General features: G+C 53.7%; 1 protein-coding gene across 1 annotated transcript in view; it reads left to right on the top strand.

Annotated features, from left to right (window-relative positions):
* FAM83F (family with sequence similarity 83 member F) overlaps window positions 1–15,397 on the top strand; it is a gene marked incomplete at both ends in the record, with an annotated part of 31,748 nt that extends 16,351 nt beyond the window's left edge. Inside the window, 4 exons of the mRNA XM_080705058.1 lie at window positions 5,800–5,967; window positions 6,463–6,584; window positions 7,795–8,483; window positions 15,348–15,397. Of these exons, the coding sequence (XP_080561184.1) occupies window positions 5,800–5,967; window positions 6,463–6,584; window positions 7,795–8,483; window positions 15,348–15,397 (1,029 nt within the window). The remainder of the gene's footprint in view (window positions 1–5,799; window positions 5,968–6,462; window positions 6,585–7,794; window positions 8,484–15,347) is intronic.
* Between the last annotated feature and the right edge of the window lie 6,004 nt (window positions 15,398–21,401).

Below are 21,401 nucleotides of genomic sequence, written 5' to 3'. Positions count from 1 at the left end.
GCCTCCTGCAAGCCGGCCCTGGGGCTGCCACCTCTCACATCCTTGGGCTGGGCCCGGGAAACTGGCTTTCCTGCTTACTTTTTCAATAGCAAAACAAAAGTTAGGGTTGCAATCCAAGAAGCTTATCTGTGAGCAAGTCAGGCAGTCCTTGGCGACATGAGTCAGCTCTGAGCTGGACATTCAGGAGGGTTTGGACCTGAGAGGACTGTCAACGCTGGCCTCAGACAGCGCCTGGGAGATAAGAGAGTATGTGGCCAGTGTCGGTGCTCTGGGAAGCAGCTTTCTAATGAAAGGGAATGCTGCAGCACCAGGCGAAATCCATGATCCAGCCCAACCCTCTGGGCCCCAGCCCAGACCTGCCTTGAACTGTGCCAGCCCACCTGGAGGCCTTTTACGTGGGGTTTGATTGATTGGTGGGCTTTTAGGGGCCCCAAGTGCAAAGAGCTGATGGTGTGTGCTGATCCGCTGCCATCAGAGTCCATGGAAGGACCTCTCTTGTTTTCCCTTGGTACTTTCATCCCTTTCCTCTGTAGGCAGCAACCCTGGGGTATTTAGTAAATGTCCTTGGGTGTGTTTGTATCCTTGAAAAGGATGCAGTATTATTCTAGTGGTGAAAACCTGTTTTACATAAATAGTATTAGGCCAGAGATCTCATTGTCTAACTTTGTGTGTGTGTGTGTGTGTGTGTGTGTGTGTGTGTGTGTGGTACTGGGGATGGAACCCAGGGGCCTTCCACCTCCGGGCTACACTCCCAGACCTATTTTATATTTTATTTGGAAACTGGTTCTCTGCACGATCCTCTTGTCTCAGCCTCCCAAGAGCTGGGATTACAAGGGTGCGCTACCACGCCCGGCATTCTCTAACATTTTCAATTGAACTATCCATTAAAAAAAAAAAAAAAAATGGCCGGGCATGGTGGCACAGGTTTGTAATCCCCGTGCTTGGGAGGCGGAGACAGGAGGATTGCGCAGGTTCGAAGCCAGTCCCGCTGGCTTAAGAGACCCTGTTTCTAAATTTTAAAAGTATAAAATAGGTCTGAGAGTTTAGCCCGAAAGTAGAAGGGTTTCCAGGAACCCCAGTACCACCAAAAAAAAAAAAAAAAAACACCCAAAAAAACTAAAACAAAACAAACAACTATCTGAGTTACTGCAATGGAGCTAGTTCATGTCTTCTCTCTGCCATAAAACACCTTATTACACACCTCACATTTTCCTTCCCCATCTTCTCAAGGAGACCGTCTAAATTGTTGTCTACTCCTTGCCGTCCCAAAGAGAGTGGTAGTGAGCGTCTTGGCTCCCGCCCCTCACACACCTGTGCCAAGATCCAGGAGGTTCTCTGGGATGCATGGCCAAGGGCGCTTTCCTGGCTTATAGCTATGCACAAATTTAAATCCAGTATGTTCTGCTTGTTACTCTAGGTAACAAGGGCCCTCTTCCACCAGCAGTGAGTGACAGTTCCCCCTGCTCCACAGCCAACATTTAGGATTACCTGACTTTCTGATTTTTTAGTTAATCTCATTGTTGTAAAGCAGTCTCCCTTCCTCTCAGTAATGAGTTTTGGGTTTTCTGATTACTAGCAAGATCTGCTTTTTTGTGTGTGTGTGTGTGGTACTGGGGGTGAAACCCAGGGGCTTTTCTACCTCTGGGCTATACTCCCAGACCTTTTTTTTTTTAATGTATATATACTTTATTTGGAAACAGGGTCTCACTAAGTTGCTGAGAGCCTCACTCAGTAGCTGAGGCTGGCTTAAAACCTGTGCAATACTCCTGTCTCAGCCTCCCAAGAGCGGGGATTACAAGCGTGCGCCACCACGCTCAGCCTAAGATCTGCTCTTTATATACTTATCAGCCACTCAGGTATCTCTTCCTGGGAAATCACCTATTCATATCCTTTGCCCATTTTTCTAATTAGTTTCTTGTCTTTCTTGCTGGCTTATGAAATTGTATGTATATTACTAATTCCTTTTGGTTGTATACAGTGCACCCCCACCATTCATCAGTTACCTCTGTCTAGTGCATCTTTATTTGTACAGAAAATCCCTAATTTTTCAAATACATCTATTTAATTTTACCTTATTTGCCTTATGGTTTGTGCTTTTGTAACCTTAAATTCTTTCTTATCCTGTATTAGGAAGATACTTTCCTACATTTTATGAATTTTCTTTTTAGTTTTATCTTTTACACTTAGGTATTTAGGCTAACTGAAATTCGCCTTTATATATGATGTGAGGAATAGGTCCACCTTTAGTTTTCTTTGTAAAGTAAGCCAGTTTTCCCAATGACCTCTATTAAATAGCATCCTTTCCCCATCAAGTCATGAGTCTACCCCATTCTACATAAAGTTGCAGAGGGCCTCACTGAGTTGCTGAGGCTGATCTTGAACCTGCAGTCCTCCTGTCTCAGCCTCTCAGCCTCCCAAGTTCTGGTATGACAGGCATACACCACCATGCCTGGCTTATTTTTTTAGTTTGAAGTGTGTGTGTGTGTGTGTGTGTGTGTGTGTGTGTGTGTGTGTGTGTTACTGAGGATAGAACCCAGGAATGTTCTACCTCTTAGTTATACCCCAGCCCTTTTTATTTTTTGCTTTGAAACAGGCTCTCCCTAGGTTGCTGTGAGTTTCACTAATTTGCTGAGGCTGATCTCGAAACTGCAATCCTCCTATCTCAGCCTCCCAAGTACTGGGATTACAGGCATGTGCCACAACGCCCAGCTTATTTTTTATTTTGAAACAGGGTTTCACGTAAGTTACTACATGCTGGTCTTAAACCTGTAATCTTCCTGTTTTGGCCTCTCAAGTGATAGGATTACAGGCCTGCGCCACCATGCTCAGCTTCAAAACAAGTTTTTGAGCTGTTCTAAAATGCCCTGCAGCAGTCCCACCTCTGTGAAGCAGTGCAACGCAGGCTGTGGGGCCAGAGGAGCTGAGCTTCTTGCTCTGCCACGCGCTGCTCGCTGGACAACCTTGGGCACAGGGCCGTCCCTCTGTGTCTACCTCCTCAGTTGTAAAAAATGGGAATAACAATCATTCCTTGTAGAGTAGCTGGAGAATCAAATTAGAAAGTGTACTTAAAACGCAGGAGCACTTAGGAACTCTTAAGTACTTTACTGTAAGGTGCACTGAAAGTGTTTAGTACACGTTAATTCCCATCCTCGTGCCTGTATTACTCAGGCTTCTCCAGAGAAACAGAACCCAAGTGTGTGTGTGTGTGTGTGTGTGTGTGTGTGTGTGTGTGTGTGTAGAGAGAGAGAGAGAGAGAGAGAAAGAGAGAGAGAGAGAGAGAGAGAGAGAGAGAGAGAGAGAGATAGAGATAGATATGGGGAGGAAGGATGCGAGAGTGAGCTTTTAAGGAACTGGCTCATAGACTTGTGGAGATGCAGACCCAGCATCCCAGGGCAGGCTGCAGGCTGGAGGCCCAGGGAAGACTTACAGTTGGAGCCCAAAGGCTGAGGCTGTCTGCTCAGGTTGGTATTTGTTCTTAGAAAGCCTTCAACTGATTGGAAGAGGCCCACCCACACAATGGCAAGGAATCTGCTTTATTTGAACCTACTGTCTTAGTGTTAATCTCATCTAAATCACACTTTCATAGAAACATCCAAAATAACATTTTGCCAAATGTCAGGAGACTGTGGCCCAGCCAAGTTAACATATAAAATTATCCATCACTAGCTGGGCACGGTGGTATGTATTTGGGAGGCTAAGACAGGAGGATCACTGGTTCAAGACCAGCCTCAGCAACTTAGTGAGGCCCTCAGTAATTAGTGAGACCCTGTTTCAAGATAAAAAGTAGCCCAGTGTGGTGGTGCACACTTGTAATCCCAGTACTTGGGAGGCTGAGACAGGAGGATCACAGGTCTGCAGCCAGCCTCAGCTACTTAGGCCCTCCACAACTTATCAAGACCCTGTTTCAAAATAAACACTTAAAAAGAAATATGGCTGGGGGTGTAGTTCTGAGGTAGAATGCTCCTGGGTTCAATCTCCAGTGCCAGAAAGAAAGAAAGAAAGAAAGAAAGCAAGCAAGCAAGCAAGCTGTGGGTGTAGTTCAGAGGTGGAATTACCCTCGGTTCAATCCCCAGCACCACACACACAAATAAATAAATAAATAAAATAAATAAATGAGCCATCACAGTGTCCTGTGGATGCTGTGCCGGGTACCTGAAATGCCCACCTCAAAGGTCCCTGCGAGTCTACGTGGCATCTGTGTGCAGATCGGAGAGAGGGGTCCCTTCCTCCGACAGGCACAGCCCCATGGCCGCTCACAGCGGCCCAGCCAGCCTCCCTCTCAGTTGTCTCCCCGCCCCTTCTCACAGCGCCCAAAGGCAGCCCATTCCTCCTTGTGAGGCTGTTCTTGTTCTCTCTCCTCCTTCCATCCCTCACCACATGTCACAGGTGCAGCTCTCAAGGCGTTCGTCCTACTTACCTTTTGCCATAGTTCTGTTGGACAACTGTCCTAGCATCCTCCAGACTGGGCCCGGAAGCCGGCGATTGTGGCTGCCCTTAGATCCTTGCTCTGCCTGCAGGGCTCAGTGATCATTCCACTTGTGTTAATGGTTGACTGGCAAACAAGGGCTACAGAAAGCAAGTGCTGCTGTCTGAAGGAGGGTGGAGCTGCAGAGGCAGGGGGAGTCGCAGGCCTGTGTGTGGAGGTGATGGCAACGCTGACAGCACTAGTGCCAGTGACGAGGCCTTACTGAGCATGCCGCGTGCCAGGCACCGTTTATCTCACTAAGTTCACAGTTTATCTCACTAAGTTCTTTCAACAACCCTTCGAATTAGGTGCTATTATTGGCTCCATTTTCCTGCCAAGGAGGCTGGGGCAGTGAGGAGCCAGGCCTGTCTGCAAAGGCTGCGCTTTCCTTACGGCGGCAAATGGACTTCCTCGACTGTACCACAAACTGTTTACCCAAGGCTTACTACATAGCAGACATCCTGTTTGATGCTTTGCAGTTGTGCCTCATCCTCACAGCACATGTGTAAAGTACAGGGTGCCCCCACCTTGCGGACGAAGAAACAGAGGCTGGCTGAGGTCAAGCGTCTTACCTAAGGTTACATAAGCAGAAAGTGGTCGGTCCAAGTCGGACACCAGCTCTCTCTGACCCCAGGTCTGGCCCTTTCCTCTCATCATGTGCACAGTATTCGGGGTCAAACTAGAAAACCCTTGCAGCTGAGAGTAGTTTGTGCAGGCAAATGGAAGCAGCTGAGGTTAGGAAGGCTGCAAAAGGCCTCTCGGGACTGACTTTTGCAAGGAAAGGGTCCTGCGCAGTGACCTTGCTCTGAGGATGGGTGGGAAGGGCTGGACACCAGATGCCAGGGACATCTGAACCAACTGGAGCTCTGCCCGGATCGCGCTGGGGGAAGCACAGGGCTTTGCACAGCTGCGAGGAGATCAGGGCGCCCAGGCCTGCTGAGAAAGTGATGTTCCAGCAGATCTGAGGCTGATGGAAGCCAGCCCATCCCTTGCACCTCGGTGATGTGCCTCCTTGAGCCTCATTTCCTTGGGGCAGCAGAAGCAACTGCTCTCAGCCTCCGGGCTCTACCCTGATGCGGCTTCTGAAGATCTGCTTGAAATCCCCAGTTGGGGAGACGTGTCCAGGATGAAGTAGGAGCAGCAGGGCTTGCACCCTTGGGTCCCTCTCCTGGGCCCAGATGTGGTCAGAGATGAGTGGGGGCCTGGAGAATCCAGGAGCTGGTGCAGGTGGCTTTTTGACTCTAAGCCTCTAGTTGCCCCCGTGCATCTGGTCCTCTGCGTGGTGCGCCTCCACAGGCGTGCAGTCACTGCAGGCCTCGCCCCTCCCTGTCCAGGTCATCGCTGTGGTCATGGACCTCTTCACCGATGGTGACATTTTCCAAGACATCGTGGATGCTGCCTCTAAGCGCCGGGTCCCAGTGTACATCATCCTGGACGAGGCAGGAGTGAAGGCTTTCCTGGAGATGTGTCAGGGCCTGGAGCTTGCTGACTTCCGAATCCGGGTAAGTTGCATCACAAGGGTGGGCAGGAGGTGAGCGCCTTCCCCTGGCTCGTCCCTCCGCCTCTATCCCTGTTCAGGGGCGCGGGTGAAGTTCAAGATCTCAGCCCTTTTCTGACTATCTAAAGCCTTGCCTCATGAATTGATAACCGCTAAATTACATGCCTAGCTCGTTTTACCCCAAGGCAGTTCTGGCCCGCTCTGGGGTGGATCAGCTTGCAGAATCACTGGCTTTGCTGTCTAGCTCAGTACTGGGGTTGTGGGTCTCTTCCAGGGAACTTTGGGAACCGTCAGGTAACCCCTTGGGCCTGTCCATGCCCAAAGCGAGATTGGGTGACTTCTTCCTGCTCTCCGAATGGGATTCTGTATGTAAAGCAGAGAATCGGGTGAAGACGGGAGCCAGGGCTGGGGGCATGGCCAGGGGGGCTCCACCTGTACCTGAGCAGAGCCTGTAGCCCTCCCCACACAGGGTGACAGTGCCTTCCCCTCTTCTCTACAGAACATCCGAGTCCGCTGTGTGACAGGCGTCGGCTTCTACATGCCCATGGGGAAGATCAAGGGGACTCTGTCATCAAGGTTCCTGATGGTGGACGGCGACAAAGTAGCCACTGGGTCCTACAGGTGAGTTAAGCCAGGTCAGAGGAGAGCCCAGGAGGCTTTTGTTCCAGGTAACTGTTCTGGAAGGTGCTAGACTGGAACTTCCACGGTCACGGGTTTTAAGAGGAATCATCAGCTCCATGGCAAACAGCCTTCTGCCCAGTGTCTTCCCTCAAACTTTCTGGTTGATAGAATATTCCAGAAAAAAGGTCAATTCTTAGTGGGCATTAAGCACTGCCTGGTTTTCATGGTCCGCAGCAACCAGTTGTGCTTGAAAACTAGTCATTAGGTGAGACAAGTGAAAAGCAGAATGGACAGGATCTAGGAAAGCAACATGAGGGTGCGGCATGGAAGGGTGCCTCCAGAACTTTACTTTAAAAGGAACTTGCCAGCAACGACAGAGACCTCACGTGTGCAGCCTCTGTCCTCTGCCTCACGTCAAAGCTAGGTGAGAAGAGACCTGAGCACACGAAACTACTAATAAATGTCTCAGTCCTCTTTTGAGGTTAGAGTATGGGTTTCTTTACAGACACTAAGTACTCTGAAAACTCAAAGAACCAATAAGGAATGGAACAATGTTAACCATAGTGGCAGCTCAGGTATTATACATTAAACATGTGTTTGTACCAGGTACTGAGCTAAATGTTTTATAGAAAAGTTATTGCATAGCTGGGCATGGTGGCGCACGCTTGTAATCCCAGCATTCGGGAGGCTGAGACCTGGAGGATCGCGGTTTGCGGACAGCCTCAACTACTTAGTGAGGCCCTCGGTAACTCAGTAAGACTCAGTTTCAAAATAAAGAATAAAAAATAGGGCAGGGGGTGTAGCTCGGAGGTTGAATGCCCCTGGGTTCCATCCCCAGACCTACAAAAATAAAATAAAATAAAAGTTATTGTGTCTGAGCCTGACAACCACTCTCTGAGTAAAGTCGCCCTATGACATTCTGTCTTAGGTCCTTCTGTCCAGGGAACTCACGGGTAGAAGCCAGCTTTGAGTTCAGACCTGACTTCTCACATCCATTGCCTGTGTCTTCTTCCCACCTTCTGCACTTGAGCCAGCACCTGGGGAGAGGAGAATTGGGGCAGGTAGGGGTAGAGAGGTCCAGGGTGAGGCCGATGTGTCTTGTCTGGCCACAGAGGTGGGGCAGATTGAGGCAGAGTCACAGGGAACTGAGGTGGCTGCTGTCAGAGCACGGGAGAGGCCCAGGCACATTTGTCTGCTCCTCTGTCCCCAGATTCACCTGGAGCTCTTCCTACGTGGACAGGAACCTTCTCCTCCTCCTGACGGGGCAGAACGTGGAGCCATTCGACGTGGAGTTCCGGGAGCTGTACGCCATCTCCGAGGAAGTGAACTTGTTCCAGCTGCTGGGCCTGGCAGGAGGCGCAGGCAGATTTGGCCCCAACTCCTCCTCCACAGTGGCTCGCAAGCTGATCAACCCCAAGTACGCCTTGGTGACGGGCAGCCGCCACCCACCCGGCGAGATGATGCGCTGGGCCGCCCGGCAACAGCGGGAGGCTGGCGGCCACCCAGACGGGCAGGAGGAGGGCAGCGGTGGTGGCGAGTCGGCCCGGCGCCTGGAGAGCTTCCTGAATGACCTGGTCACGATACAGCAGGTGCTGCCCCCCGTGGAGCCCATTCCCTTGGGAGAGCAGAGCCGGAAGGATGGCAGGATGGTCTCTCATGTGCACATAGACCTGAGGCCCAATTCCCGAGAGGCAGTTACCCAGAATGGCAAGGGAGAGACTGCCAATGGGGGGGCCGCCCCGGCCAAGGAGGGCAGGCGCTTTGGCGGCAGCAGGCTCTTCAGTCGACGGGCCAAGAGGCCTGCAGCACCCAACGGCATGGGCCACTCCATCTCCACCGAGACCTTCACTGAAGTGCTGGGGAAGAGGCCCAACGAGGATTCCAGCGCCAACACCCCAGGTGAGCCCTCTCCCCTGGGGCCCGGGGCCTCCCTGCCCATGGTGCCACCTCTGGCCCCTAGGAAGACCATGGCTTCTGTCTGCCAGGGGGGAGCCTGCCGGCAGGAGTGAACAAAAACTCATCAGGTCAGGAGGTCCTCACTCCCATCCCCTCCGGCCTTCCCTGCCTGGTGTCCCCAGGCACGTCGCTGCAGTCCTGAGTTTCGGCTTCCTCTTGGAGAGGGGAGAGTGGTGCGTGTCCCGCCCGGTGCTCAGCTCAGGGTGGACATGGAGCAGCCTGAGCGTTGTTGGCACGCCAGCTAGATGGCATTCAGATGACTTGCCGCCAGTCAGGCAATCAGAGGAAGCATAGCAAGTCTCTCTTCTCTAAGTAAAGAAACAGGGATGTGGCCCAGCTAGCGGGCAGGTCAGGTACACCCATTGGTCAGATACACCCACCCTCCCCTACGCCCGTCAGTGCCTCGCCCAGCATCCTGCTTCTACTGCAAGTAGTTTGACTTGTTTTTCCCAGGTCTGTTTGCAGAGCGGGTTTGCCCTCTGCCTTCTGGGAGAGCTTGGGGACGTGCTGTGGCATCTTTCCAGCCATCTCTCTGGTAGCCCCTTGAGGCCCTGGCCCTTCTGTCTTTCTCTGGGGCGGTCTCTCTTGTGACCTTTTAGGAGGCTTCTGGGGACAGCCAGGCATCCTTGAGTCAGGATTTCTGTGTTGGATTTTTCTCCCTCCACAGCTGTAGGGCTCTGCAGCTCTTGGGCTGGCCACGTATGTAAAGAAAGGCTGAGGCCTTGTCCTGAGTAGCCCAAGGACCCCCAGGACTCAGGCACCCCCACAGCCTCAGCTTTAACCTGACCGAGTGACTGGGAGGTAGGGACACCGCCACTTCCCCTCTGCTGCTTCCCAGCACCTGTGGTCAAGCCTGACAGCCCGCTGGGCTCCTCAGTTGATTTGCTTCTTAGAGTTAGAGCAGGCCTGGGCCTCTCTGTGGCCTGGGTTCTGTGGGAACGCGAGGGCCTTCCCGCTGCCCTGTTGCCTGGAAGCGTGTCCCAAGCAGCTCCACAGACAGGCCCCTAGTAGTCAGCTTTTTCATCAGTGTGAATAAAATACCTAACATCTTAGATTTAAAAAAAAAAAGGTTTATTTGGGGTTTGTGGTTTCATAGGTCAGTCCACGACTGGCTGGCTTCAAGACAGAAATAGATTGGCAGCGGGGCTTGGCAGGGGAAAAACCACTCTCGCCTCATGGTGTCCAGGAAGCAGAGGGAGCCAGAGAAAGGAACCAGGGACAGATAGAGCCCCCGAGGCCACAACCACAGTGACCCACCTCCCCTAGCCACACACTGCCTGCCTACAGTCAGCACCCAGGAAGTCCATTCAGAGTATTAATCCAGCAGTGGACTTATCCACTGATGACATTAGAGCCCTGATTCGATTATTTCTCCTCTGAACATTTTTGCATTGCTGATATGCAAGATTTTCCGGGGGAAACATTCTAGATCCAGGCCATAGCAGGCCCAGCGGAGGTACTCTCTCACTTCACCCCTAAGACAGTGTCCCAAACCTGGAGGAGGCAGGTGGAGGCTGGGAGAGGCGCAGTAAGTGTTCCCTGGGCACAGGAAGTGGCCTCAGCCCGGGACTCAGCCCCACATCCTGTCAGGAGAGAGGCAGCCCGTTCCCCCTGGGCTCCCTGACTCCCCAACACCAGATGCTACCGCAGCTCTGCACCTCTTGTTGGAAGGCGGGTTGCCATGGTGAACACCTGGCAGGAAAGGGGAGGGGACACGCACAGCCACAAAGGGACTGTTTCCCAAGTTCTGACTGGAAGTGCGGTGGAAGCTTTCTCTTCCCCTGGCCCCTCACCCTGAGATGCTGTTTCCATAGAAACACAAGGCCCATTGTCTTGTCCCTTCCCCACCACCTCCAGTGATGCTCAGCCTGGGTTCCCCTGCTTGGGTGACTTGGGCGGACTCTGCCATGGCTGCTGTCTCTGAGCATTAGCACAGAATGCCGGTCCAGCAGACCCCGGTCCGTGACTGCACCCTTGGGAGGCCCCTCTCCCAACATCTCTCCTGCCTGACACCCAGGCAGGGAGAGCAGAGAGGACAGGAGAAGTGAGGAAGGTCCAGGAATGCCCTGAGACTTTCTCCCCCATCCTTGGGAAGATACGCAGAGGCTGCATCCAGCACAGTTGCTGCCGATTCCGACCTCCCACCTGGGTCTTTCTTCCTCAAAGGCAGAGGTGAGAAGCAGGGGCTCCTCCTGCTGGGCCTCCCCAGCAGCCTCTGCCTCCCAAACGCTGGTCTGTCAGTGCCCCTCCTTAGGCAGCTGCCATGTGGCAGCCTGCAGCACCCGTGTTAGGGAGCAGATCCCAGCAGCATGGTCCAAGGTGGGAACTGGTAGCCCCAGGACCCTAGAGCTATGGTTGGAGAGGAAATCACTGTAGCTTCTTCCTAGGGCCCTATCCAAAAGGAGTCCCCTTCCCGCAAGGGAATACTGGAAGCCATATCAGAACCACCACAGCATGGCTCTCAGCTCACGACACACTAACCCCCCACCACACACACACCAAGTCCTGGACTCCTCAGGGAGCCTCCCTCCCTGAGGCTGAGTCCTCTTCTAGAAGAGCAGGGGGAAGCGGGGAGGGGTCCTGAGTTCCATTTGTGTTGATCTTGACTCTGTCCTGTCTCTGCAGCCTCTTGTCAAGGGAGAATGCGGGTTGGTGACAGGGTGGGTGAAAGAGAGAAAGATAGAAAAAGCAAAGAGCTGACAGCCTGTGAAATTGCTTGATAAGAAGTATATAGTTGTCAAACAGCATGCAAATTTTTGCAAACCCAGGTGTGGCCCTTGGGAGAACCTCAGGGAAATTGCTTCCTCTGGGGCTGGGGAGAGAAGGGCAGCCTAGTGGTTTGAAGGCTCACAGCTCCCTCTAGTGGTGGAAGCCTGGAATATTTTCCTTTTCACCTTTTCGCCCAGCCAGACCTCCACTCCTGAGCTCAGGTGAGCTGGTGGCCTCCCTCCAGCCGGCGCCTGAGCCCACCCAGGAGCTCAGGACAGGCTGTCAGGGGCAGAGATTCCCCAGCTTCAGGGAACAGCAGCCAAGGGAGAGCCTCAAAACGAGTAAGTAAATGCCGTGAATAGAATCTGTCCTGCTAGGCTGGGCTCAGGAACCTACATTTTAATCAATCGTGCTGCTTTTTCCAGGTAGTTCTCCAATCTAGAGTTCTCAGACCAGCACACAACTTAGTTTTACAGAGGATAAGAGACTCAGGTGATGTTCTTCCCTGTGGGAACTGCCAGGTTGGAAGAGGAGGCCCTGCTGCTACACCTGAAACCAGCCCTGCCAGGTTGGCAGGGAAATAGCCAACTTCTTAAACTTATGCTTAGCATGGTGGTGCACACCTATAATCCCAGTACTTGGCAGGGTGAGACAGGAGGGTCACAGATTCAAAGCCAGCCTCAGCAACTTAGCAAGACCCTCAAAAACTTAGCAAGACTCTGTTTCAAAATAAAAATAAAGAGCCGGGCATGGTGGCACATGCTTGTAATACCAGCACTTGCTTGAGAGGCTGAGACAGGAGGATCGCACAGGTTCGAAGCCAGCCTCAGCTCATCAGTGAGGCTCTCAGCAACTTAGTGAAACCCTGTTTCCAAATAAAATATAAAATAGGTCTGGGAGTATAGCCCGGAAGTGGAAAGCCCCTGGGTTCTAGTACCACCAAAAAAAAAAAAAAAAAAAAAATGCTGAGCGTGGTGGCACACAGTTGTAATCCCAGCATTCGGGGGGCTGAGACCAGAGGATCGAGGTTCACGAACAGCCTTAGCTACTTAGTGAGGCCCTCTGCAACTCAGTGAGACCCTGTTTCCAAATAAAGAATAAAAAATAGGGCAGGGGTGTAGCGCGGAGGTCAAATGCCCTGGGTTCCACCCCCAGACCTGAAAAAACAACAATAAATAAAAATAAAAATATCTGGGGATATAGCTTGGACGCAAAATGCTCCTGGGTTCAATCCCCAAGACCATTCCGGAAGAGCAGAAGCCTGAGTGTAGGCTGGACCCTTCCTGCTGGTGTCTGACCAGCTGAGAGGAAGGGGAACTTTTCTCCTCAAAGACTCTGAGATCGCAGTGGCCACACCTTTCCAGAAGTCTCCTGGGTCCTCCCACTCGTGTGTGGGCGGCCACCCTGTAGGCAGCACGGTCTGGCTCCGTAGCGCTGTGACCTCTGGGCTCCCGGTTTGGGATCTTCAGGTTCTCTGTGTCTCGGGCAGAGGGGAGGCTGGAGGTTTCGGATCTCGCTCCTGGAAATCCAGGTCCCTCTCAGGAATGGGCTGCCAGGGCAATGCTTCCTGGGCTCAGCTTCACAAGGACCTGAGGACCCAGTACCAGGGTACGTCTACCCAACTGCTGCTCGTCAGGGAGGGGGCCCCCAACTCAGTGTTGCCCCTGAGGAGCCGGCCAGGCCCAGCTGGTGTGTGGGAGCTGAGGTCCAGGGGGAGGCAGCCGCCACCCAGCGCAGCTCTCCTCGCCCCTGCGGGTGTCAGCTCTGTGTAGACCCCGGCGCTGTGCCGTTGCTGCTCCGCTCATTTTGTTCAGTAAACACGTGCCTGTGCCATGTCTGCTCTGGGGCCAAGCACTGCTCCGCCTTCCCCTGCAGCCACAGGATGAACCAGGTCCTTCTCTCATGAGGCACGCCATGCTGGGTAGAGTTGAGGGAAGGGGAGAGAAGGGCCCTTTTATAAAGGGTGGTCAGGACGCTGGGTATGGTACTGCACACCTGTAATCCAGGACTTGGGAGGCGGAGACAGGAGGATTGCAGGTTCACGGCCAGCCTCAGCAACTTAGCAAGGCTCTCAGCAAATTTATTTCAAAGTAAAAAATAAAATAGGGCTGAGGGTGTAGCCTAGAGAATGGAGGGAGAGCCATATGGACTCAGGGAAAGAACATTCCAGATAAAGGGTGGCTGAGCCCTGAAAACTACAGGAAGATGTGATGCGTTGCCCTTGCTGTGGCCGTCCACATCCCTGCTCCCCGAATCCTGCCCCACCTTGCTGCCAGCTCTAATTACAAATGCCCGGCCTGTGCCGCCCTGGCCCTCCCAGCACACCACTCCTCTGCATTCAGTAGCTGGTTCCTCCCCCTCTGCACCCCTATTTTCAGGTGCATTTCAGTGCCACCTCCTCTGTGAAGCCTGACTATGTCTCATGAGCTTTCTTTGGGCCACCCATACCCATGCCGCACATACTTGGTAAGGAATGTTTTGCGGTGGTTCATGCATTCTTCCCCATTAATCGGAGCGGGTCCGAGGTAGGCTTTCAATAAATGATGGGGAGACAGAACACAAAGAATTTCCCTGGAACCGGTTCCCCTGTCAGAGGCATGGGAATGGATGCTGAGGATTGGGGACTTCTCCGGCCTTGCAGATCAGGGGGTGCTGCTGACAGCAGCCTCCTTCAGGAGGAGCTGGGGGAGCCCAGCTGCAGCCCCAGGGTCCCCCCAGCCTGAGCTGCATCCAGCCCCTGCTGGATCTGGAGACTGATTTTGCATACCTGCCCCCAAAACACTTATTCCCTGAGGAGGAATCAGGCTTCTGCTTAATAGACCGAACAAACAAAACAAGCCACTGAGGAGAAGCAGCGGCGACATGTCTGTCCCAGCCGTGAGGGGCTTGGGCGGCAGAATGAATGACTATCAGAGCCGTGTCAGAGCCCTCAGCACTACTCAGGAGGTGACTGGGTGACACCAAGGAGAGGCTCCGCTGGATTTTCAGTGGGTCACGAGAGCAAGTTCGGTCGGCCCCAGACAGGAGAGTGACAGCCTGAGCGCAGACCCTGGGCCCGAGCAGGGCCTGGCAGGGGCCTGGGGGACAGAGAGGAGGACTGTGGCCCCCAGGCTCTGAGTCTGGCTCTGTTCAGTATCTGTGTGGCTAACAGTCTAGGGGAGGAGGCAGACGCCCCCTTTGTCACATTTACAGATGAAGTGGTACGGGGAGTGGTGTGAGTACCAGGGAGACCACCAGCCTTGTGTGTAGAGGAATCTGCAGGAACTGCAGGAAGATGTGGGCTCTGGCTCCAACAGCCCGCTGCCTCCAGGGCCAGAGGTGTCAGGTCCACTTCGCTGCCTCCCTCCTTCCTTGCCTCCGCAGGTCAGGGAGCAGGGATTGGCCACACACAGTCTCAGGATGTGAAGGGAATGGAGGTGGAGACAGAGACCTGGGGAAGAGGAGAAACGGGCTGTGCTGGGCTGCGCTGGGCTGTGGGGCCTGGAGGAGGGCTGCCCCTCCCCATCTACCCTCCGATCTGCAGTGTGGGCCACCCTGCCGACCCTGCCGCAAGGCACAGCTCTCTCTCTTCTGACCCAGTGGCCTGGGTGACAGAAGGAGCTGAGGCCAGGGTGCCTGGACAGGCACCGCTCTGCAGCAGAGGGGCTCTGGGAGCAGGCTCTCTGCTGGCTGCAGCACTGGGCGACTGAGGCCCTGCCTAGGATTGCCCAAGGGGACAGCCGCCTGTGATAGCTCTTTGAGAGCAGAGCTTGAGACTGCCTCTGATGTTAGCTACCGGTGAAGCATTCAGTAAGACTTCTATCTAGCCTTTGGGTGCAGTCATTGAGTCCCTTGCTCACCCCTCCCCACTTTGGTCAGGAGCTGCCAGACTCCTTGATGTCTCAACCCATGGGGATTCCACCACGGGCAGAAATAATCTTTGCTTTTGCTTTCTTGGGAACATTGTTGACCTGGTTTCCATGTTGGCAGCTGGGAAGGGAGATGGTAACCCTTGGCCCAAATTTGAGGTGTGAACAGTGCACAGGATGGGGGCTGGAAGCTAATGCTCTGAGTGTCTCACTTACACCCTCCCCTGCCCTGTGTCCCTTGTCTCCACAGGTAAAACAAGTCCCAGCCCTGCCAAAACCAGCAACTGTGTGATTTCCTGAGCCACAGGACAGGGCTGGGCAGGATCTGTGGATGTCCACCTGTCTTCTCCTGTGCTGTGGAGACACAAGCCACAACCCGCACAAGTTTGCACATGGACCCGCGTGGCCTCTGGCCTTGCAGCCTCCGTCCTGGCCTCGAGGGCTGAATCCTAGACGGGAGGATCTAAAGACTCAAGGCCATCATGTGCCTCTACCAGACAGCGGGGTCAGCAGGGCCATGCCACCTTGTTTACATGAAGTAGGAGCTCTGCTAGCGCCCATTCTCCTTGTTGGCAACTCCTGTCTCCACTGGGCTAGCCCCCTGCATGTCCCCAGGGTCCGAGGGCCAGGTCTTTATGCCTTAGTGGATGGGTCTCCAGGGCAGCCCCAGCCATCTGCTTCTTCTTCCCTGGACTTCCGGGTGCTTTCTGATCCTGAGAGATTGGCTGAAAGAAGGTCTCTAATGCAGGGGTGCCAAGTTCCAGTCTTGGAACTCAGGGTGGAAGGTGCGGCTGGGACAGCTGGGCACTGGCAGGTGGCCGTCCTGGCCCGGTGCCTACGGGTCCTGCACTAGACTAAATGGAATGGAAAGACACTTCGACCTCCCCGCCCTCCTGGCAGGCTGGGCCTCAGTGCTCCGGGCCTCCCTGGCTGGTGCCTGCTGCAACCCTCTGTGGGTCTCAGAGGGTCTTACCTGGGCATCCCCCCAATTTGCCTTGCTTTGTAACCCACTAGGGGGTCCCAGGAGATGGAGAAGTTAGACCCAGAGGAGAAGAGCATTTTCCCCTTTCCCCCCAGATGGCCCTTGGTGCCCTCTGCCCTCCAGGATGACCCCAGTTACATTTCAACCAGACTAGCCTCAGCCTCCCGTGGAAAGTCAGGCCACACACAGGAGCCTCGTGCTGCCCAACGCAGGGGGCCTCGTTGCCATGGTGCTGGGCCAGGGCAACCAGCAAACCCCACTGTCCCCTCCCCACCTGGGCAACTGGTGGGCTGAAAGCATGAATGGACACGGGAGAAACTGCCCAACTGCTGACTGAGCTGGCCCTGCCTGGGGGGCAGCTTGCTAAGGTCAAAGGCCCGAGCACCCGTGAAGAGGCCATAGGGCAGCCGTTCTCAGCCTCTGACCTCTGAACCACGCCCTTGTCCCTTTTCTCTCCTTCTGAAAAGCTCCAGACACCATCAGTGCTTAAGGAGGACAACAGATGTATACCAGGGAGCTCTTAAGAGGCCCAGAGGGGCTCACTGGCCTGCAGGGAGTTGGAGGCCACAGGTGGAGGCCTGTGTATCTGGCCTCTCCGGCAGTGGGGAGGGGGAGGGAACAACGAGCCTGACCCCTTACGGGGTCTTCTCTGTCAGTCCTGAGGTTAGCTTCTGGGTGTGTGGGGAAGGGACCCCCGCCCACTTCCCTGAACCTCTGTGAGGAATAAACTCTCCGGAAAGTGCCTCTCATGCACCCAGGCCTGTCGGCGCCATGTGCTTGTTCTGGGGGGAAGGGCAGGAGGCCGGCATCTTCAGAGGTGGTCACCGCGAGGCCTGGGACACGTCTTGAGAGGTGGTTACCGTGAGGCCTGGGACAAGAGGCACCTCAGCTGCACTGAGGGGAAGGCGGCGCCCTGGTATGCGAGTGACACCTGGGCCCAGGGAGCGATTCCTCCAGGGCCTCCCTGGGCCTCCTGGGGAGGAAAGCAGGCCCGCTTTGCCCCTTGTCCCTGACCCCCGCAGGCCCCGGCTCTCCCCTGCCCAGACATCCAGGAGGGCCCCGTGCAGGTCCCCAGTCACTGCAGCCCGCAGCCAGGCCCTCTCCTGCCTCGCTTTCTCCGTGTGCTTTCTATAGGAATGAAGGAGAAAACTTGAAAGGGAAGCCCCTCAGAGCGGAGAGCCAGCCCAAGGCAGGGCTCCCTGGGCCGCACCCACCCTGCAGCTGGTCCCTCTTGGTTCCTCTTCACACATGGGTGGGTAAGTCAGCCTGAGCCCCTTCAGCTCTGAAACGCTTGGGAAGGACACCACAGCGTAGTCATCCTCGCCAGGGATCTTGAAGTCCTAAAATGCAGCTCTTAGTGTTTGCTTGTGTGCCTGAGCTCCGGCCCACTCTGTTCTGCCTCTTGGCTTCTCGGTTTGTAGCACGCCTGCCCTCTGTTCCAGCACTTGCACATACTTTGTGAAATATCCTCTCGCTCATCACATCTCAAGGGACATCTGGCCCTCCCAGCTGGGGGCAGGTTCAGGGATGATGATGCCCTTGGTCCCTGCGCCGCAGCATCAGCAAGCTGGCAGCACTGAAGGGTGCGGAGGGCAAGATAAAGGGGGGCTTGGTCTGGCTCTGGATTCACAGCCCCCACCCCACCGGGCTGTTGCCTCCCCTTCCCCGCCCAGCTTCTGCGGGTTCAGCATTAACATCGGGTGCAGCTGGGGTTAGGCAGGCCTCCCTGTGAGCTGAGGCCACTGGTGTTGCTGACAGGACTGGGAGGCTGTGCCCTGAGAGTTGGCAAAACTTCCCAGGCACCGGTGTCAGCTCTTACGGTTAGTATGAGCCCCTGGACCCTAATGGGACTAAGATAGTCTCCAAGGTAGTGTCTGCTAACACCGACAGCCTATGCCTATGCAGGATTTTATAGAATGGCTATAGAATTTTATAAAGAGAGAGAGAGAGAGAGAGAGAGAGAGAGAGAGAGAGAGAGAGAGAGAGAAAGGAAGGATGCTGGCAAGAAACGGGGAGTGGGCTCCTTTCTTCCCTCTTACCCTGCTGCTTTTCTCTCCTTTATTAAGCACATACTATATACCACAGTGTTAGATACTTTAGTGACATGTAGGTTTCAAACTAAGATTAGCTCAGGAAAGTGCCATTTGATGAGTTGCTGGGTTTCCTGTGTATTTGGGGCATGAACCTCATAAGGTTGTGTGGTGAGCTAGGCCCATTTCCAGAGGGACCACACAACTCCCCCCAAATCCCACATCACATAACATGCAGCTGGGAGCCCACACCCCAAGCTTTCAGCACCCGCCACACCCTCGGAGCTGCAAAACCTCCGGTTGGGGGAGGGGCTGTGCTAGGCCTTGTGGGTGTCAGCTGCCTCCCTGAGGGCCAGCTGCTAAGTGCCAGAAGCTCCCTCCAGTGTCTCCAGACACTTCTGAGTATTCTGGGGTGGGGGTGTAAAGCGCCCCAGCTTAGGGCCCCACTTCCCCGCTTTCAGCCCCACAGGTGGCTTCCAGTAGGCTTTCCAAGGGCTGTCTGCCCTGCCCATCTTGGGCAGAAAGCCTTTTCCCAGAGCTTGCCTGACACACCTGGGGTTTTCACTTCTGGAAAAGACCCATGTAACGGCAGCCAGGCACAGTGGTGTAACTGTAATCGCAGGAGAATCATAGGTTCCAGGCCAGCTTCAGCAACTTAGGGAGGCTCCCAGCAACTCAGTGAAACCCTGTGTCAAAGTAAAAATTTTAAAAAGGGCTGGGGGTTTAGCTTAGAGGTAGAATGCCCCTGGGTTCACTCCCCAGTACAGGAAGGAAAAAAGGAGGGAAGAAGGAAGGAAGGGAGGGAAAGTCCTAACCAGCATTCAGTTGTTCATTCAACAAATATTCACTGTGCTGCTATATGCTGAGCCCTATTCTCAGTGTGAGATACAGCAAAAACAAGGCAGAGTCCCTCCTTCATGAGAAAAATAACAGATACAATAAAGAAACAAGGAAGCCGGGAGTGGTGGCATGCGCTTGTAACCCCAGCATCTGGAAGACTAAGGAGGGTTGGGGTTCATGGTCAGCCTCAGCTGCCTAGTGAAATATTCTCTTTCACTTTTATATTCTTGCAACTCGGTGAGACCCTATTTCAAAATAATAAGGCCCGGTGTGGTGGCGCACGCTTGTAATCCCAGCACTTGGGAGGCTGAGACAGGAGGATCACATGGATTCGAAGCCAGCCTCAGCTACTTAGTGAGGCTCTCAGCAACTTAGTGAGACCCTGTTTCCAAATAAAATATTAAAAAAAAATAGGTCTAGGAGTGTAGCCTGGAGATAGAAAGCCCCTGAGTTCCATCCCCAGTATCACAAAAAAGAAAGAAAGAAAAGAAAAGAAAAAATGAAAGAAAGAAAGAGAGAGAGAGAGAAAATAGGGCTGGGGGTGTCACTCAGAGGTAGAATGCTCGTGAATTCCATCCCCGGTATAGCAAAATAGAAGAAAGAAAGAAAGAGAGAAAGAAAGGAAGGAAGAAAGAAAGAAGAAAGAAAAAGAAAAGAAAGGAAGGAAGGAGGGAAGAAAGAAAGAAACCCATGTAGAAGTACGTCCTCAGGGACTTAAAACAAGATGCCACAGCCCAGCGTGGTGGCACACGCCTGTGCTCCCAGTACATGGAAGCACTTAAGAGAACTGTGATAGTTTCCCAGAGACTGGAAGATCACAGGGTTTGTTGTTGTTGTTGTTGTTGTTGTTGTTGTTGTTGTTGTTGTTGTTTGGTGGTACTGGGGTTGGAACCCAGAGGCTTTCTACCTCCGGGCTATACTTCTAGACCTTTTTAATATTTTATTTGGAAACAGGGTCTCACTAAGTTGCTGAGAGCCTTACTAAGTAGCTGAGGCTGGCTTCGAACCTGTGCGATCCTCCTGTCTCAGCCTCCCAGGCGCGGGGATTACAAGCGTGCACCACCACGCCCGGCGGAAGATCACAGGTTTGAGGCCAGCCTCAGCAACTACCATCGGGAACTTAAAATAGGGCTGGGGTGTGTGGCTCCAAGATAGAATGCCCCTAGGTTTGATCCCCAGTAACAAAAATTAAATTAAAAGCCCCATGAGATGGCATCTTCTGCCTCATCCTAGTCACCTGGCTTAGCCTTCACCTCATTCCCTAGCGCGGGTGTGTTTATGTGCACACATCTGCCTCCCTGCGCTTAGCTCCATCAGGTTTCCTCCCAGTCTGGTCTTCTTCCTTCAGTCTCGCCTACCTCCCACATGGAGAGTACCGTGAGAGGTACCTGTGTGTGCCCAGCAGCAGCCCCTTCCAAAAACAGCCAGGGCTGACAGCGAGGGAGCCTCGGAGCTCAAGTGGGGCCCCGTGTGCACTGCTACCTGACAGTCACAACTGCACTCTGGGTAAACACCACCGAAGCCCCAGCAGCTAATTAGCCCTGCCATGTGCTGTGAACGTGGCTTATCATCTGGCGCCACTCCACGATGCCGCACTTGTGCCTTCCTGCCCCAAAGACCCAGTGGCTGTTGGCTCTGCTGTTCCGGGTGCGGGAAGTTTGTTTTCAGGACAGACCCCTGGACTCGGTGAGCTGAGCCTGGCCAAGGTGGGGGATGCATACCTTGGGAAGGCAGCAGGAAGGTGCAGGCTGACGGGCGACACTGTTCTGAGGCTGAGGAAGTTCAAGTTCAGCTCAAAGGCCTCGTATGGTTAGACCTGGACCTTTCACCCCTTCCATTCTGGGCTTCTCCCTCCCAACTGTGGGCAAGGAAGATACCATGTGCCATAGCCTGGCATGATAGGCACCCGCCCTTCCTGAGCTGGGAGGCCAAGCTCTGTGAGCTCAGGACCTCATCTGTGTGGCTCACTATTGTGGCCACAGGATTTGCTTAATACCTATTAAAAGACTGAAGACTTGGTGGTCACTCAATGCAAAAAACTACACCAGCCAAATAAACTGAGGAGGTGTCACCACACAGTGTCACATGCCTCTAATCCCAGCTACTTAGGAGGCTGAGGCAGGAGGATCAAAAGTTCAAGGCCAGCCTGGGCAACTTAGCAAGACCCTGTCTCAAATTTTAAAAAAGCCGGGTGTGGTGGCGCACGCTTGTAATTCCAGCATTTGGGAGTCTGAGACAGGAGGATCCGGGTTTGCAGAAAGCCTCAACTATTTAGTGGGCCTTTTGCAACTCAGACCCTGTTTCAAAATAAAGAATAAAAAATAGGGCTGGGGGGTGTAACTTGGAAATAGAATGCCCCTGGGTTTCATCCTCAGTACCACACACACACACACACACACACACACACACACACACACCAAAAAAAAAAAAAATTTATAAAAGGAGCCAGACA

This window comes from Muscardinus avellanarius (genome assembly GCF_963383645.1).
Source record: "Muscardinus avellanarius genome assembly, chromosome: 11".
Lineage (NCBI taxonomy): Eukaryota > Metazoa > Chordata > Mammalia > Rodentia > Gliridae > Muscardinus > Muscardinus avellanarius.
Note: the sequence above shows the minus strand (reverse complement) of the source record. Positions and strands in the feature narration are given on the sequence as shown.